Source organism: Neltuma alba, unplaced genomic scaffold (genome assembly GCF_004799145.2).
Source record: "Neltuma alba isolate B1F8T4 unplaced genomic scaffold, ASM479914v2 tig00012011_pilon, whole genome shotgun sequence".
Lineage (NCBI taxonomy): Eukaryota > Viridiplantae > Streptophyta > Magnoliopsida > Fabales > Fabaceae > Neltuma > Neltuma alba.
Genome location: NW_021636582.1, coordinates 187164 through 204666, shown reverse-complemented (window position 1 = coordinate 204666; position 17503 = coordinate 187164). Strand labels below are relative to the sequence as shown.

Here is a 17503-nt window from a genome sequence, read left to right as displayed (position 1 = left end):
TTATTTTGTTCTCAAGATTTGAATAATAAAATATTGACCATATCGGCTCCAGTAAAATGGCAATGACTGCTATTGGCGGCGGAAAGGGACTAGACTAGGAATATGTAGCCGTGACATAAATGGAATAACCAAGTGTAATTTTTAATGAGTCAATAAAAATCGAGGATTAAACTCTAAACATGTCATCTTCAAGCGGATTATCTGTTGCCTTGTTCTCCTTGGGCAGTCCTTGCTGTCTCTTCCTAACGGCCCTGTTGTTTTTGGTTTATGGGGGGGTCCTTTTAAGGCAAAAACTTGGGGGACAAACGACAACGTACAGCAATGTACGTGAAAAACAAACAATATTAAGGGATCAGGGGTAGTGAAGGACCTAACTTGCATGTGAAATTAGGCAATTCCCTTTGCGAATCAGATACATATGATGCTGCCTCTTGCATTAATATAAAAATTCGTTTAACTTTTATTTTGGTTTTAAATATAAGATCCATATTTATTTATTTCTTAAAGTAGTTCTTATAATCATAGTAATTCTAATAAATACACTTAATTAGTAAAGATATTTTAAGAAAAACAGCACTTATTTATTACAAATAACTAACTTAACTAGTTTTTTTAATTTACTCAAATTGATCAACTAGTTATTATATTAAGAACCGGAAATAACATTTTCTGCCAGAAAATAAAAACCTACATATGACATTTAACATGGTTAGATACATCAGAACAGCCTCTTCCAGCATGTCCTAATGTCTCGATATTGAATGTGCAACCATTAAAAAGAACAGATAGTTTGGCACATTTTGTTTTCTATAAAGATTTATGAGCACATGCTCCTTCTAGTCTAATTTTTTTAGGCCCCATTTGAAAACCATATTTAATATAAGTCCAAATAAAACTTCTGTCACATACTTACCTCATACTTACCTCGTACTCCGTAAATCATGATTAAAAAACTACTATTTCAAATGGGCCTTTAATTGAATTCCAACTCAATAAATAACAGTTTTCCTCTAAATATATGGAGGAACTTGATCCCGGATTCTACCTTCTAAACCACGAGATGCGAGTATAACAAAAGTAATATCAATAGTAAAGCAAGCAGAAATTTATGGCAAGACATATCAACCCAAAAGGAAATAATTATATACATAACTTTTGGATGTTGCAGATGTGCCAAGGTCTCTTCTCTATTTGGCTACCCTTTTTTTTTTGGCCAGCTCTATTTAACTACTTTAAATATACAATGCAAGGAAGCATTGCTAGAAAGAATTAAAAAACTATAGGAATAACAAAGTTGACCATTATTCCCTCATCACATCTGCAATCTAAGGCGGATTTCTTTTCACTTTATTTTCCCTTTGAATAAGATAATATGAAACTTATGGGACTGGTACTTTGGTTGAGACATCTATCATTTGCGACTACATTGCGGCTTTTAGATCCCTGTCAGTCTTTCAAATTAGTCAGGCAGATCTCTCTACGTCTTGCAAGTTGCACGACAACGCTGTTTTGAAGTATGACTCTGCAGTTACTGAAAGTTTGAACTTGGAAATATGCCACGGGAGAGCTACCTAATAATAGTTCTTCCGAGGGACGATGCGCCAATCTCACTGTCAGTATTCTGCATAAATAGCCGAGTCCCATATAAATTGATATGGATCTTTTGTTGCATCAAAGCATGAATTCCGAACGATTAACAAGAGAGTAAAAGAAAAGGAAACAGCGCAGAAGAATGGACAAATTTTCAAGGGGATGCACCAGAAGACCATTTACTTTTGGATTTTGGTTATGTTATTTATATCAGTCATTATGTACCCTGTCTATGTCAAGTTCTTTTTTTTTTGGGCGGGGGGGGGGGGTTCGGTGGAATCTTTGAGGCCACGAAATTTGAGAATGCTGGGCAACTAGAAATCCAACTCAACAAGCCTTTTTTTTTTGGGGGGGGGGGGGTTTGGGTGGGTTGGAGATGTCGCAGATCATATTACGAGTACATAAATAAAACGCGACCTTACAAGCCAGTGTATGGGGATTCCAATACAGTTGCAAGATGATATTAATGACTCATCTTCGTATTCATGTTCAAGAGGCGTCGAAGAGGAGTAAGTCACATGGACAGCAAAAGTTATTTCTCTTTCTCTAAGTAAATATTTTACCTGAGATTTAGGAGACGGAAATACATTCCAGAACCTGAGTGTTTCATCTCCAGCTCCAGTGACAATTGTCTGAAACAGTAAAAGTGATGGCAACCAGAAAAATAGCATGTTAATATCTAGCAATCCCCATGGACTCATTCATAACTATTCGGTCAAACTGGAAGATGTCAGCGTGCCAGGTGATCGAGTACCTGCCCATCAGGAGAGATGGCGAGATAAAGAACTCTATATGTGTGGCCCGTTAGAGTTGCCAGCTGTACCAAGGACAGGTTGTATAATTATGTTTCGATGAAGCAAAGAAATATAAAAGAGATGCCTGCTGTATCACAGAAGTTATGATTTGTACCTTTGACATGGAAGGGTATCTCCAAACTATTATCTGGTTCTGGGAGTAGCCGTGGGTGCTTACCAGTTCATTGACATTTTTGGACCAAACAAGGTTGCAAACCTGTCAAACATTAGGTTCAAGGATCAGTCTGCTTGCATAGTGAAACAAACAGGAGTCGGGTGTGTGGGGACTTGGAGGAGGGAAAAGAGGGAGGGGTTCCCTTCATCCCCATCTCAATAAGTGAAGTCCAAATCTAATGGTGATGATAATGCTATTAATTCGTATTATGGGAACTAGAAGCAATAAATTATAATGCATCACTTTCCATCGGCCATAAATATAAAAATAAAATTATAACAAAACATCTCACATCAAAGGTCATAACTCCAGAGTACTTGAGTCCCAAGATATAGTAATGACTTTCCTCTTCTTCTTCTTTTTTTTCCCTTTTTAATACATATAAATTTAACCTCTTAAAATATTTTCAGTAAAATATATTGCAAGACAACTGTGTCAGTAATTTCTCAGCAAGATATCTGAATCATCCTTTTAGAAGAGAACTATGTCTGCGTAGCCATTCACTAAGCCCATACCCTTTTTGCTTTTTCTTTCTTGTACATATTCTTTTGCCCCTCTCTAGTAGGACTAAACCTTCCATCAGTTTAATTGGAGTGTTCCGTTCATCACATTTTGGCAGTCTGTTGCTCTTTCAGCTTTAAATGAGTTGCCAGAGTTACACTCCAACAAAATAAACGTATTTTTTATTAATTAGTGAAATTCTCAATCCTTTTGTATTTCAATAAAAAACTAAGTCTTCAACAAGAACAAATTTAGAAGGCACAAATGTGAAGTATAAAGACAAAGGACAAGAAGATAACCTGACTTCCAGTGTCCATACAGCTTAAATGTGAGTTTGTTGTCGTATTCCAGAAACGAATACACCGATCAGCAGTTCCCCCACCCGATGCAAGAAGTCCATGAAGATGAGGAGACCATGCAATAGCTTTGACAGCTGCTGTGTGCTCACAGTACTTGAGGACAGGATGGGTTGAGTGTGCATTCCAGACAAACAACTGCAAATATATGAAATAAATTAAAGCCTGACAACTAGTAAAATAATAGGAAGTAGGGTCATTTTGGTGAAAAGGTTAGCAACCACATACTCTGTTGTCATTTCCCCCAGATGCTAACTCTCGATTATCATAAGACCACTTCAGTCCACAAACCTTTGAAGAAAAAAGAATTAAATTCAGGCTAAATATAGGTATTGTGCAACATGCTTGTTTTAAAAGAAAACAATTAACCATAAGCAACAGTGGTCATTCTTGGCAATCCATGCCAAAAATTGGTTTAGCATGCATTGCTCTAGTTTCAGAAGAAGACTTGCATGAACCCTGAGTAATCAAGCATTTTGCAGCAGTACAAATAAAAAGAGACCAAGACTTGCATGAACCATGGGTAATCAAGCATTTTGCAGCAGTACAAATAAAAAGCAGTCCAAGTCAATTGATGAGATGAAGCTGAAGCAATATATATATGTTATATTTATATATATTTAAAAAAAAAAAAAACCCTCTAACCTCAGACTTGTGCCCTGATAATTTACTGACATAGTCTTCTTGTGCACGTGTATCTCGTTGATAAATATTCTTATCTCGGCCCCCAGAAGACAAAAGAGAAGAACTCCAGGCCAAGGCCCCGACACGTAGACGATGACCCTCCATAATTCTTATCCTCTTGCATCGAGAAGCATCCCATATCTACATGGAGAATAGTACGAGGCATAAATAAAAAAAAAAAAAAATTGTTGCTGAGAAACAGTCTTAAGGCATAAAGGTTCATGGAATCACAGAATCATGCAGCTAAATATGACATAAGCGTACGAAAGAATTCAACAAATTGACATTTTAAAAGACTAGTTTGAAGACAATTGAATGTCAGGCATCAAATCAGGAACCAAAGTCAGGTTATGCAAACAATGTACAAAACAAATTGCTATACCTCATATTTCCCCACATAGATGAACTGACATTATGAGCTAAAGAAAGACGAATTTATTGGGTCATCAGTTACGTGATTTACTTTGGATTGCATTCTGTTTATTTCCCCAATCAACTTACTTAACGCATCTTATGAAACAAATATGGGCAAGCAGTTTTTTTAATTGCATAAAAATCATTATAGACACCTTACAAGTTACAATGCTCCGTTCTCTTTGAATTTCTTCTTCTTTGCTGGTGGTGTACTCACCACATAGAGGTTGAGGAATCAGAACAAATAACTAACTAGCCATCACAAAGCTTTGTGGTTATGTTGCTAAGCTTAGGTGCATGTCATCACATGTTATTGCCATTCATTTACAAGTCCCTTCCCTAAGAAACAAACTTTAACATCTTTTCTTCGTCTTTAACTTTAACTTCCTTCAATGGAAGAGAAAGATGGCACAAACACAATACGGAGGTCAAGTAAACCTTGTAAGGACTGATGTAAGATAAAGAAAAGCAAGTGATTAAAGCAAATGACGCCTGAAATGCCATGAATATTAATGGAAGAGAGGGCAGGCTAACCTAATATAATCGACACATAAACTCCTACCTGGACTTTACCATTGCTACTTCCAACCGCAAGATGTGTACCATGATGAGCCCAGCCAACTGAGCAAACGCTATCATCAATCCCCAAGTCACATAATTTAGTCACCTGCATTCAGCATATCAGAATGGAGTTGAACCACAGAGAAACTTCTCAGTTTGCAGCTTTGCATGACTAAACAACAACTAGCTCATAGCCACATCGGCAACCATACATAGAAAGTTGATGCACTGAAATTGAGCATAAGCATTGCCCTCTAATCATATCCAGATAGAAAGGTATGAAGATCGAGCGCAATTTTCATTGTGCGAATATTTTAAATGGGAACCAGGACTCACCTTGCTACTACAGGCATTCCACAAATAAACACAGTTACCCAACCCCACAGCCAAGACATTGTGCGAAGACCAATCCACAAGGTTCAGATAAAAATCGTCTTGCAGCGCAGGAGCATCCAGAACCTAGTTCAACATTATAATCTCCATAAGCCCCAACAACCAATTTATAAAACTCGTAGAGTAAAACAACGAGGACAGAGAATTTACTTTATAAGGCGACCGGGGAACCTTCCGAGGAGCCTTAACAGGGCAGGGACTGGCACCCGGCACCACATCATCATCGAACATAAACGGCGAAAGAGAGTGCATAGACTGGCGAGTCTCGGTTTTGTAACGAAATATATTTCTGTTCGGTGGGTTCATAAGTGAGCTCCTTTTCTCAGGAGTAACCGGAGATATGACTCCGGCATCAGGTCCAAATAACGCAGTCCGCAAAAGGTTAGTGTAGGCGCTGGAACTGTCTTCCCGTCCCTCTGCCGGTGAATTTGTCGGTGTCGATATATCAAAGAGAGCGAATTTAGAAGCAGATCTGCTGGGTATGAACCTGTCAGAGTAGATTGTCCTGGAAGGTGATTTATAGTGGTTGGAGTTTATCATACGGTCGACATGACGAGAGGGGGTTAGGTTGTCAAGGGAAAAAGAAGCTCTAGACGACATGTCAGAATGTGAATTGAGCGGAGCAGTCGAGGACGGAGGAATTCCTAGCAGTGATTGGCCGGTAGATTCGTCCATAGGGGCCAGAGCAAGGAAGCTGAACCCCTTGAATTCAACTCTCTCAGACTCCCGAACCAGATGCGTACGAGTGGTTCCCCGGCTGTTAATTTTCCCGGGAAATCCAAGGAAGCGTTATTCCAGGGAAAAGATTACAGCTTTTTTTTTTTTTTCGGCCCCTCTCTTTTTGTTTCCAGGGGTTATTCTTTTTCGGTTGTCAGTTACACATCGTGACCCCTATGCGTTCCATGAGCTCTCTACCTCCTCCCCTCACAGCTCGCTATGCGCACACCACACACACACACACACACACACACACACACACACACACACACACACATATATATATATTTGTTTCACCACTGTCTTCCTAATCACATCTACCTATTCGCCCTATTTATACTGCATCTCAAGCTGCTTGTCTTGAAAAGAAATACAAGTAGTCCTCTCCACAGCCTTATTTTATTTAAGGACAAATTAAATTTTAATTTATTTTATGGAAGGTTTTAACTTTTATGGAAGTTTGTCTGCTTTTCTTAAATTAAATAGAAGATCATAGAGAATCAATTCATCAGATTGTCTGCTGTATTCATTGGCCAATTTAGGCAGCTTAATGAATGCTAAAGATAAAAGTGATTTAAAGTAAGATGTAAAATTAAATAGACCCCATCAATGAAAATCCAATCCTATTAAACCTACCAAAAAATATAAATAAAAGATACTAGTAATAAACTGAAAAGAAACATCATATTTATAAAATGATAAAATAATAAACACACCCCCCTTTATTAAAACTTAATAGCAATCTTCTATTTTTAAAATTTAACTTTTTAACAATATTATACAATCTCAACATAATTGAGAGAAAATTCGTGTATTTTTCTAAAGATATTATGGTATGCATTACGTTATACTTAAAAAAAGCTACTAGATCTATTTTTCTTCCCTTGCCGTCAATATGAAAACTATTTAATTGGAGAGAATTAAGATTTCTTCACTGATATATTATAAAAAAATAATTATTATTTATAGACAACATCGCTGCCAAACAAATCCGGGGAGACTTTATATGCGACGATTTGGTTCATGCATATTTCAGTGTGTATATATTCAGATGTTTAAAAATTTCAGTGTTATATACAATTTAAGAAGTAATTAAATAGGGTCAAGATTGGAATATTTAATAGATCAATGATAGTTTATATAATAAGCAGATAAATAGGAAATCTACAATTAAGCACCGATCAGAGATGCTCTCTACTAGAGCATGTCACGTCCGTTCATGTGACCATATTATGTCTGTTTCTGGTAATCATAATACTAATACTGCAAAACTATCATGCACTTGTCTCTGCTAAAATATAATCAAAATCCCAATATTTAATTTCATGAAAACAAATATCTGAAATTGTAAAAGGGGAATAAAATGCCCCTTTATTGATGTGAGTTGATACTGAGGTTTTTTTTCTTAAAAAAAATGTTTTGAACTTTTTTTAAATAAAATGGAATAAAAATAATTTTAGGGGTGTGGGGGGACAGGGCTTTTTTTTTGGAAATTATGTATGTCATTGTCCAGGCTGTGATAAGATTGCTTGAGTTTAACGTGATGGCAAAGAGAAGCATCTCTCTAGTTCAGTGATGGTCAAGCTTCTCCCGACCTGATGACTGGGAAACAGGTTGTCTAGATCTCGTCCATGTTTTTGCAAAGACAAAATTCAGATTTGGGTCACTTATTAATTATGGAATTTTGTGAGGCAAGTTATTTATCATGGCCCCTGGTCACAAATAATAGTACCTGCTAATCCTAATTCTAATTCTGTTCACACGTATTATTAAATGGTTTGTTTAAGAGCTTTGATTTAACTGTGATGATATTACTTCGTAGATGACTAATTAACAAATTTCAAATAAAATAAATCCCAAGATCTTAAATTTAATAAACAACAATCACGGCTTATAGGTACCAAATAATACTCCTCCGGTCCTTAATATAAGACTCATTTAAGTAATTTAATTAGATTAAGAAAGTTAGGTAAGTTAGTTAATTATAAAAAATGTGACACGTTTTTCTTAAAACACCATAATCGTCTTTTTTAATACCCCTCTCCCTCTTCTGCTTAATTATGGTTGAGAGAGTATCCATATGAGTAATTTAGAAAAAATTGATAAATATGAAAAATGAGTCTTATATTTAGGACTAAAACCAACTCAATAATTAGATCCTATATTAAGGATCGGAAGAGTAATAATCTTCTTCTTAACGAACGTCAAGGGCCGGCAACATGCGGGACGGGACATCAACTGCATAAGGACACTTTAGGCGGCTCTCGTACGTGTAATTCAAGCAGATCTCACGAGACAAATACTTAATGTTTCTTTCTTTTCTATTTTAATTACTCTCCCTCCGATTCTTGGCATAAGAACTATATATATAACTAATTTGCATGATTAAAAAATCAGTTAATTATTTGTTAAAAATATGTGTTGGTTTCTTAGAAAAATATGTAGTTAATCAATTTTGTTGGAACACTTTAGACAAAAAAATTATAAATTTAAATAGAATAAAATAAATTGGAGAGCAAGACAATATGTGCCCATATGGTACAAGGTCATAATGCATATAAGGCCTTTAGCTACAATCCGTGGGTGGTCCCAACAAGAGTAATAAAAACAATACATGTTGACAGATCATATTTTCCATAATACCATTTATGTTTAACATAAAAATTAGTTAATTAATTTGAATAGGTTAAAAATATTAGTTAAATTAGTTATTTGTAATAAATAAGTATTATCTTTCTTAAAATATCCTCGTTCATCAAGTGCACTGGCTAAAGTTACCATTATTACAAGGACTACATTGAGAAAAAATAAATAAATACTAGAGGCATAGTAAATTAGAATCTTATATTTAAGATCAAAATAAAAATCAAACGAGCTTTCATATATATTAAAGACCCGAGCTAGTACGTACAGAAGACAGGTTCTCCTTTGGTAATCCGATGAACTGATCGTGAAAATTAATAAAACTCGATCTCACCTCCCACATTCATCACGTACGTACAACAGCCGGCGGTACCTATTTCCGTCCACAGAGAATCGAATCCCTCCACGCTCCTTACAAACACAAGCATTAATCATTAATCATTGCTTAATTGTCACTCTAGCTACTTCAAAATGTTAGGTTCCAAAAGCCATAACCACTTCTTAACTTAAAACTTTAAGACATTAACTAACTTCATGATTCTTTCTACTTGTGGCCATCTATTCAGTCTGATTTGATCAACGTGAGATTTATCTTCACGTTAACCTATACTTGATACTTCCAACACAAAGTTTATGACAGGAAGGATGCCAGAGTGCCAATCGACGATTTTCATGAAGGCGGGCTCGGAAATGTCGAAATGAGTACGAGGTGGGTTGCACCAACCGCCATTGTCAGAGGATTGGACCCAGTTAATTAAGAGGGCAAAGTTGGTGGCAGTGACCACGTTCTGATACATTGAAACAATGGAATGATTAGTTTCGTGAGTTTATGTATATGTCAGATAACAGATCAATATATTTCTGAAGACTGAGATGACATGAATGTATATGATATGCAATGTTATACTACCTCCGGTCCTTAATATAAGACCCCATTTGACTTTTTGTTTGGTCCTAATTATAAGACCCCAATCCATTTTGTCTCTCATATTTATGCATTTTTTTCCAAGATAGTCCTTCTAATAATGATAGTTCTAGCCAATATATTTAATTAGTAAGGATATTTAAGAAATGACAACATTTATTCATTACAAATAACTAACTTAACTTGCTTCCTTAATCTCTTCAAATAAGTCAACTGGGTCTTATAATTAGGACCGGAGGTAGTATATAGCATCAAGTGTGGCGTGGTCAAGAGCCCCCAATTGACTGGGTTGAATATTTCTGCAGCAACTGGTGCTTTTCCAATCTCAAAATGGAAGAACAGAAACCATATGATATTGAGTCAGCCACCTCTGGTCTTCTTCTAGAGGCCCTCTCTATATTGTTCATGATTGTGAACACGTGCACGATCGTATGGAATATATGGCCCCAGTTGCATTGGGGCAGCACTTGTTAGTTTTGGTGAGACCCGCGAAAATAAGGTCTCATATTTTGAGTCTTGGTATAAATGCGTCCCTGAAAATGCAATTGTAGACGACGATGCAGCAAAATACTGCTGAGAGGAAGCTCTCATCGCCTGAAGTGGAATCAATCGTGGATGTCCATTAATAACAGGCTGTCCGTTGACTTCTCCTGTCATTGGTGGTGCGGGCAAGTTTCAAGGTTTGTGTCCTGCATTTCTATTGTGATTCCGAGTATCATTCTCGAAATATGAGTAACATTCCTTATGGATGTTAAAACTGTAAATTAATTCTCCCTTTCGTTCCTAATTATAAGTTTAGAATAACTAATTCATAGATGACAGACTGTTAGTTAAAATTAGTTTAAAACAATAAATAGATTAAAAATATAATTTTATTTTTAAATACACCCTTATAATAAATGAAAAAAAAGATGAAAAATAATGTGTGGATAATACACCTTATAATAAATGAAAAATAATGTGTGGATAGATGTAACAAGAAGAGAGAGTATGATAAAGAGAGAGAATAAATAATTAAAGAGAAAATTGAAAAATACATTAACTATTAAAACAAATACTAAATTAAAGTTTATAAAATAAACCACGTCTCCTTCAAATTTAAAGTTTATAAATAGGACCAGAGAATAGTATTTACAGTTTGTGTAATTAAGATTATTCATAATTGAAACTCAAACGAGGTTGACGTGTCGACAAAGCGTGTGTTTGCTACGTATATGAGCCCTTCAACCTGGCACATGATTTGAGCGGAATTATTATTCATTATTAGTTTTTATAGTTGGGCACTTTTGCTTCCTCATTAAATGCTAAGCCCTTTTGGTCCAAATACAAATCATAGCAAGCATGAGAAATACCCCTTTGATATTATTTATAAGCTCCAAATATATAAAAAAAATATGATTTATTTTATAAGCTTCAATTTAGAATTTGTCTTTAACATTTAATACATTTTTTGCTTAATTATTTATTCTCTCTCTTATCTTATACTCTCTCTTATCACATTTAACATTTTCCTACACATTCTCTTTCATTCTTTTTTTCATTTATTATAAAGACATATTCAAAAACAAAACCACATTTCTAATATATTTATTGTTTTTAACTAATTTTAACTAATAATTCGTTATAGATAAATTAGTTATTTGAAACACAAGATGAGATCAAAAAAGTATCATTGATTCCATGGTACAAAAAACCGGACTGGACCAGCCGGTTCAGACCAGAAATTGACAAACCGGCCCGGTCTAGTTCATATCCTAAACTGGAAAAAATCTAACCCAGACTAAACTGTTACAGACCACTCTAAACTGGATATAACCGGAGTAACCTACTCGTTTGCTGGGTTAGTCGGATCATGCTTTTTTATGGCGGACAGTTTTTCTCTTTCTTTCCAAAAAAAAAAATAATAATAAAGGAGAAGAAGAGTTTTGACTTTACATGAACACTGGTTTGTTTGTGCTTGCTTCACAGCTTTGTTTTGCTCTTCGTGATTGTGTTCTCCAAATCCCTAAACAGGAAAACTCCGTTGCCGTCGTCTTGCTTGAGAGTGTCACTCTAACTCGTCTTCTTTTCTTGTCTGTGTGGCGACTGCTCTAAGCTTTAGCCACTCCTCATTCCATCACTTTTGTTCTTTTCTAGTAAGTCCATGCCCGAGCTTTGCTCCCCAGGCTCTATTTTTTTCTTCTATTATCTAGACAAGCGAAAGATGGAGAAGGACAAATAGAGTAAAGAAAAGAAGTAGAAGAGTGTGTGAACTATGAAGGAAGAAAGTATTGGATTGAGGTGATACGGGGATATCATATCGGCAGGTTGCTTAGTGTTGCACATTGAGAAAAGAAAAAAAAAGACATCCAAAAAAGTTGCTGGATAATAGACAAAAACAATGGTTAAAGCCCATATTCCCTATTTCCCATTTAAACTTGCTGCAGACTAGCAGGTATAGATGATCATGACATAGGCTATATATATGCTGGTATAGTTCTACTCCAATTAAGTTTATAAGAAAAAATCTATATAAAATACGTATGATGCTAATATTTCAAGTTTTATATTTAAAAAAAATATTCATTTTTATTCTTATGATAATTTGAAAAATTTAAATTCTGTCAACTTTTAGATGATTCTTTAGGCATAAAATGTATTTTTATTCTTATTGTTATATAATATATTTACTATATAATTAAAAAGTATATTATTTTAATGATGACCGGTTTGATTACGGGTTAACCCCGACTTCAATCAGTGACTCTTGACCCACTAATTCAACTGGTTTATAGACCGATCCGATTTTGTGTTCCTTGATTGATTCTAGCCCGGTTTACTAGGCTTGCAAACATGCAGTTGCGCTCGCTTGTTAACTCAAACTTTCAGAGATTCGTTTCTTGATCGGCTCAACGTATTGAAGATTGATCTGCTTTTTCTTCTTTCATTTTTTTTCCTTAATTAACGCGACTAATTTGATCTGTTGCTCGTTTCAATTAATAATCCCATCTTCTGATATAAGTGAGAAGGAAGCGAGGAAAATTTTCAATCTCTTCTAACATATATACTATACAAAGCCCGTTTCTTTAGAAGTTACAAGTATGATAGTAGCACGAAATAACAATATGGACATGCCATCTATGGTGTGTGACTTCATGGATGTCTTGATAGGTACTTTTCCATGGAAATTACTTCTGCCTTTTACTAATGAACTGCTCCCACTTGCTGCACAACAATCAACAGACCCAGGTGAGGCACTCTTCCCCACACCAGCAGTAATTTTAGCAGAGATTTTTAAATAGAGTAGGAACACACAACACACACACACACACATACCTTCAATTAAGCTTTACTTCCTTCTGGTAATGTAATCAATCTCGTACTTGAATCATATACCAATTCAGTGCCACAGCTGAACCAACAGATCATTTTTATTTATTAAACTTGAGCTCTATCGTTAATCATATGACATCATATGGAGTGACAATGTTTAGCCAATTCAGCAGTTTCATACTTACTTTGAGCATTTGACATTGTTGGTGGAACCACCACTCGAAATTGATAATATAGTGCCAAAGAACGAAGTGTTTTCGGTCCCACAGTTTGGACAGGGTCCCTGTTTAACAACCGCTTGTAAGTATAGGTACTGGTAAGTGATAAATAAAAGAGACACAGTTACCAGAGTTCATACCTTTAAAATCAAAAAGTCCTTCACAATCGCATTTGTAAGGGATAGAGCCAGCCACACAATGAGTGGAACGGCAGCAAACCAAGTGAAAATGAAACTAAAAGGCTCTGGAAGCTACACCAACAGGTCACATTATGGGTTATAATGGAATTAAATGCAATATTCAGTCAAAAAAATGCAATATTATTTTCAAGGTTCTGAAATGCTGTTTGAATTTACGAGATGTGAAGAATGAATCTTTTAGGCCCAGTTTTCTTTTTCTTTTTCCTGACCCTTCAGATGGGATTAAAAAGTTTAAAAAAATTGTTTACTACAGGCGCCTTCAATGTTTGGGTCAGGCAAGACAAAGTATTTAAAAATTGAAATGAGATATACATGATGACCATGAACTACAACAATTTCCATTTCCATTTCCAGCCAGCATACAAGAATTCACTTAATGCAATTCAGAAGTAATTTTATCCATTCTTTTTCTACAAAACATAGGAAACATAATAATATCTACAGCTCATCAGATTCTTGATATGAAGAAGGTGATAGAAAGGATTAAATAAAAAACGCAACTACCAACCATCAGATAATGCATCATGGAATCAAAATTTTACCACAAAATATAGGAAATATAATAATAATATCTACAGCTAATCAGATTCTCTAATAATGAAGGTCGTAGAAAGGATTAAAGGAAATGCAACTACCATCAGACAATGCACCATGGAATCAAATTACGTCTTCATGAATAGTTTCCAACACTAAAACAAGAAAAATGACAACATACCTCTAGCAGATATGTGATCTCAAATCCGGTCAGATCATCAAGGAAGAAGAACCTAACAGATTACATGATGAAAAAAAATAAAAAAGAAAAGGCCAAAAAGTCATGACCAGACTTGCATAATCAGTAACATTCACATCAGTTCGACAGACAAGAAGTCAAAGGAATACTACTTTGTTTTGCCCCTCAACATGATAAAAGCTTTTAAGATGTATATAAATAAAGGAAATGGATACCAGTTTAATAAACAATATCTAGTTCTAATCTTGTTATATATATCAGATAACTAGGTTGCATTTCAAATGTTCATAAAAAAATATGGTCAAACATATCAGAAAATTAAATGGTGCATGTGCAAATAATCAACAGCATAACAAATGGGTATGGGCAGAACATGACTGCCAGTAGCTTAATGTGCAAACAATCAGGCAATTAGCAAACGGTTGACTTGTTACGTGGGCCTTGGGCAATACGCAACACTTCCCTTCCAGTTCCCTTATAATGGATGGTGCATTGTGAATTTGGAATTACAAATTTATTTAAAAGATCACAGGTCAAGTTTGTCAAACAGATCAATCAATAGCAGTGGCTAAACCAGGAAGCAGAAGTTTGACAAAATGCGTGCTCCCGAAGGGGAAGAAAAAGGTTACTTACAGTCCTAATGCAACCACAGTTGCTGGTACGTTCAGGAGGAACATCTTCAAATAGTCGACAGACAGGTCACTGTAAACCTATTAAGAAAAATATTATCACGTGGTAAATAATAAAGAATAATAAGCAGAGTAGAGCCAAATTAAATATTTTCTTACCATTTCACATAAGCCTATAGCATAATTCTAGTAAAAAAAAATATAAGTATAAATTTAGGCTATATACTTGCCGGTACTTGCAACATAGCTGATTTTAAAATCATAAGTTCGATTTCACAAATCATATAGTACTTCAAGATTGATTTAATCAACAAGCAGACAGGAAGATGATTTGCTTCTATTAACAATCAGAACTCAAAGGAAGAATTTGCAGATTAGCACTCACCTTTTTAGTACGAAGACTGCATCGTGGACCCTCAACCACAATTTCACTCCCTTCCATCTGAGAAGTAACATGATATCAGTAAATAATACGGGAAGAGAGGAGAACGTACGAATCTTTATGAAGCAATTCCAGCTACGTGCATCCCCAGATTTGTATGATCGGTGCCATAAGTGAAACGCCTTATAAACTGAAGTAACAACTGCCTTTTTATTAAGAAATTCTAAATTCCATAATAACCGGCAGCATTGATGTTGACGTTGCAGAAGGGCAGACAGCTCCGCGGCACAATTTAGAAGTATTGACTTTGACTACGGCTCAATGTAGTAAGGTTTCTATTCATAATAAGCATAGCGGTCTTTATTTTCATTTTCATTTATTAAACTCTTCAATACTCTTAATTGATCATTTAATGCCATTCTACAAAAGTCCCCATCAATATACTAAGGGTTTTTATTCATGATGATGAGCACAACGAACCTTTAGTTTCATTTTCAATTTATCATACTCTTCATCACTCATGATTGGTTTTCCAGAAACATAAGCCATAGAGGCTTCGAGGAATTTTTGTTCATCAGAACCTGCGCAGAGAAGCAACAGAAGTTAATTAAAAAAAAGGTTAAAAAATTAACATGAAGTAACTCATTTCAGCCGCAGCTATTTTCAGCAAGGATGGTCCATACTTAGCATGACAACACTGCTTCCTTCCCACATAAGTTCTTCCTTGAGATTATCAAATTCCTCATTTGACATAATAGCCTTTCCCTCGTAATAAAATGCCTGTTGAAGTAGAACAAAACATGGGCTTCAGTGGTTTTGTCACTAAGAAGTTGTCGTTTCTGTTCGTTTATGAAGACTCATTAAATAAGACAGCAATGCAAATAAAAAGTTTCTTTTTTAGAAATAATGGGGACATACTTGCAGTGCTTGAAGAAATTCTTGCTCAAGTTCACCGACCGACTTCTTCTCTTTCTTGTCAATGCTGCAATACGGGAGGATTTTACTATCAACAGCTTCACCTTCTTCAACCTGGCCTGAAAGCCGTAAGAACCCCCCCAAAAAAAAAGTCTGTGTTAGAAGACAGCCAACCCAGAGACATTGAGAAGGAAAAGGATTTGAAGAGCCAAATGGACCTTGTTGATCGGCGGTGGCCTTAGGAGGAAGTAGGAACAACCGACGGCGGAGGTATAATTGCCGGCCATTAAACTGAATCAACCGATCTCTAGTAGCAGACGGAGAGGAGAGAGGAGAAATCGGAGGCAGTAACGGTGGCCTATGAGGGGTAGATGGACGTGGGCACGTCAATGTGAAGGCTAACTTGCTAGCCATGACTAGAAAGTGGAGTGATGGTGGTGATCGTGGAAACTACGTCACGAGCAGTTGGGAATTACAGGGCTGTTCAGTTTGGAGGGAAGGAGATAAGGCAAAGAGAAAATGTATGGCGGGGACTGCGAAGGCGCTGATCTCGCTTTTGCGAAATATCACTCGTGATTTCCATTTTCCATTGGCTTTGTTCCACGTAAGATTCTGCTTTGGCATCGCTCTGCTTCGTGTCACTAAAAATCTGACGTGTGTTGCGTTGGCTTTCTGTTGGCCACAGGATTTGATTTCATGGGGCCACAACATGGGTCCCACAGAAACACCTTATCCACATCACTGATGGGCCTTCTTTGGGTTGGGCCTCACTTGAATCTGGGATCCAAATGAAAAGGAGCGGATCGTTCTTTTTTTCCCGTAAAAAAAGGGGCGAAAAAGGCCCAAATCAAGAACTATCCAACGAAACAAATCTTGAGCAAGTAGAGTTCATAAAATCTCTATACAGTAACATCAATAATCCTCCCGGAGGCTCACTCAGCCACTGTAAGCCAGCTACACGTGACAAGCTTCAATTAGCAAGCCAATCTGCACTGGGATTTCGCTCTCAATACGGATGCATAACTTGTACATCCCAAATGTTATCAATTAATCTCTGTATATGACTCAAAAATCTATTACTGACCTTGTTCTGTACAGACAGATCGTTGAGCATCGTGACCAGATTAAGAGAGTCAGATTCTACTGCAACCTTCCTATAGTTCTTCTCTGCCAACAATAAAAAACCTAACCAAGCGCATCAAAATTCTGCCTCAATTGCTATAAATTTGCCCAAATTATTCACAAATCCTCCTATCCATTCTCCCTTCTCGTTTCTGAGTAACCCACCACAGTCTGCACTCTGCATATCCAGGTTGACACTTAGCAGCACCATCAATATTCAGCTTGACCCCCCAAGATCT

At 36.1% G+C, this 17503-nt stretch overlaps 2 protein-coding genes across 3 annotated transcripts; both read right to left on the bottom strand.

Annotated features, from left to right (window-relative positions):
• Positions 1 to 1105: 1105 nt before the first annotated feature.
• LOC114721107 (protein FIZZY-RELATED 1-like) lies at positions 1106 to 6323 on the bottom strand. The gene is made up of 10 exons (XM_028906917.1): positions 5619 to 6323; positions 5412 to 5534; positions 5077 to 5181; positions 4062 to 4241; positions 3645 to 3707; positions 3360 to 3554; positions 2500 to 2601; positions 2345 to 2407; positions 2154 to 2222; positions 1106 to 1621 (listed from the first exon to the last, which is right to left on the bottom strand). The coding sequence occupies exons 1-10, from the start codon at positions 6141 to 6143 to the stop codon at positions 1568 to 1570; spliced, it is 1479 nt and encodes a 492-aa protein (XP_028762750.1). The 5' UTR covers positions 6144 to 6323; the 3' UTR covers positions 1106 to 1567.
• Positions 6324 to 12754: 6431 nt separating this feature from the next.
• Positions 12755 to 16696, bottom strand: LOC114721138 (PGR5-like protein 1B, chloroplastic). 2 transcript variants are annotated; one of them, XM_028906960.1, is made up of 11 exons: positions 16361 to 16696; positions 16146 to 16261; positions 15911 to 16007; positions 15708 to 15808; positions 15231 to 15287; positions 14850 to 14926; positions 14199 to 14250; positions 13424 to 13534; positions 13251 to 13348; positions 13069 to 13144; positions 12755 to 12991 (listed from the first exon to the last, which is right to left on the bottom strand). In XM_028906960.1, the coding sequence occupies exons 1-10, from the start codon at positions 16554 to 16556 to the stop codon at positions 13075 to 13077; spliced, it is 975 nt and encodes a 324-aa protein (XP_028762793.1). In that variant the 5' UTR covers positions 16557 to 16696; the 3' UTR covers positions 12755 to 12991; positions 13069 to 13074. The 2 variants fall into 2 exon arrangements, with proteins under 2 accessions (XP_028762793.1, XP_028762792.1); XM_028906959.1 differs by having other exon boundaries at positions 12755 to 12957; positions 16361 to 16695.
• Positions 16697 to 17503: the final 807 nt, after the last annotated feature.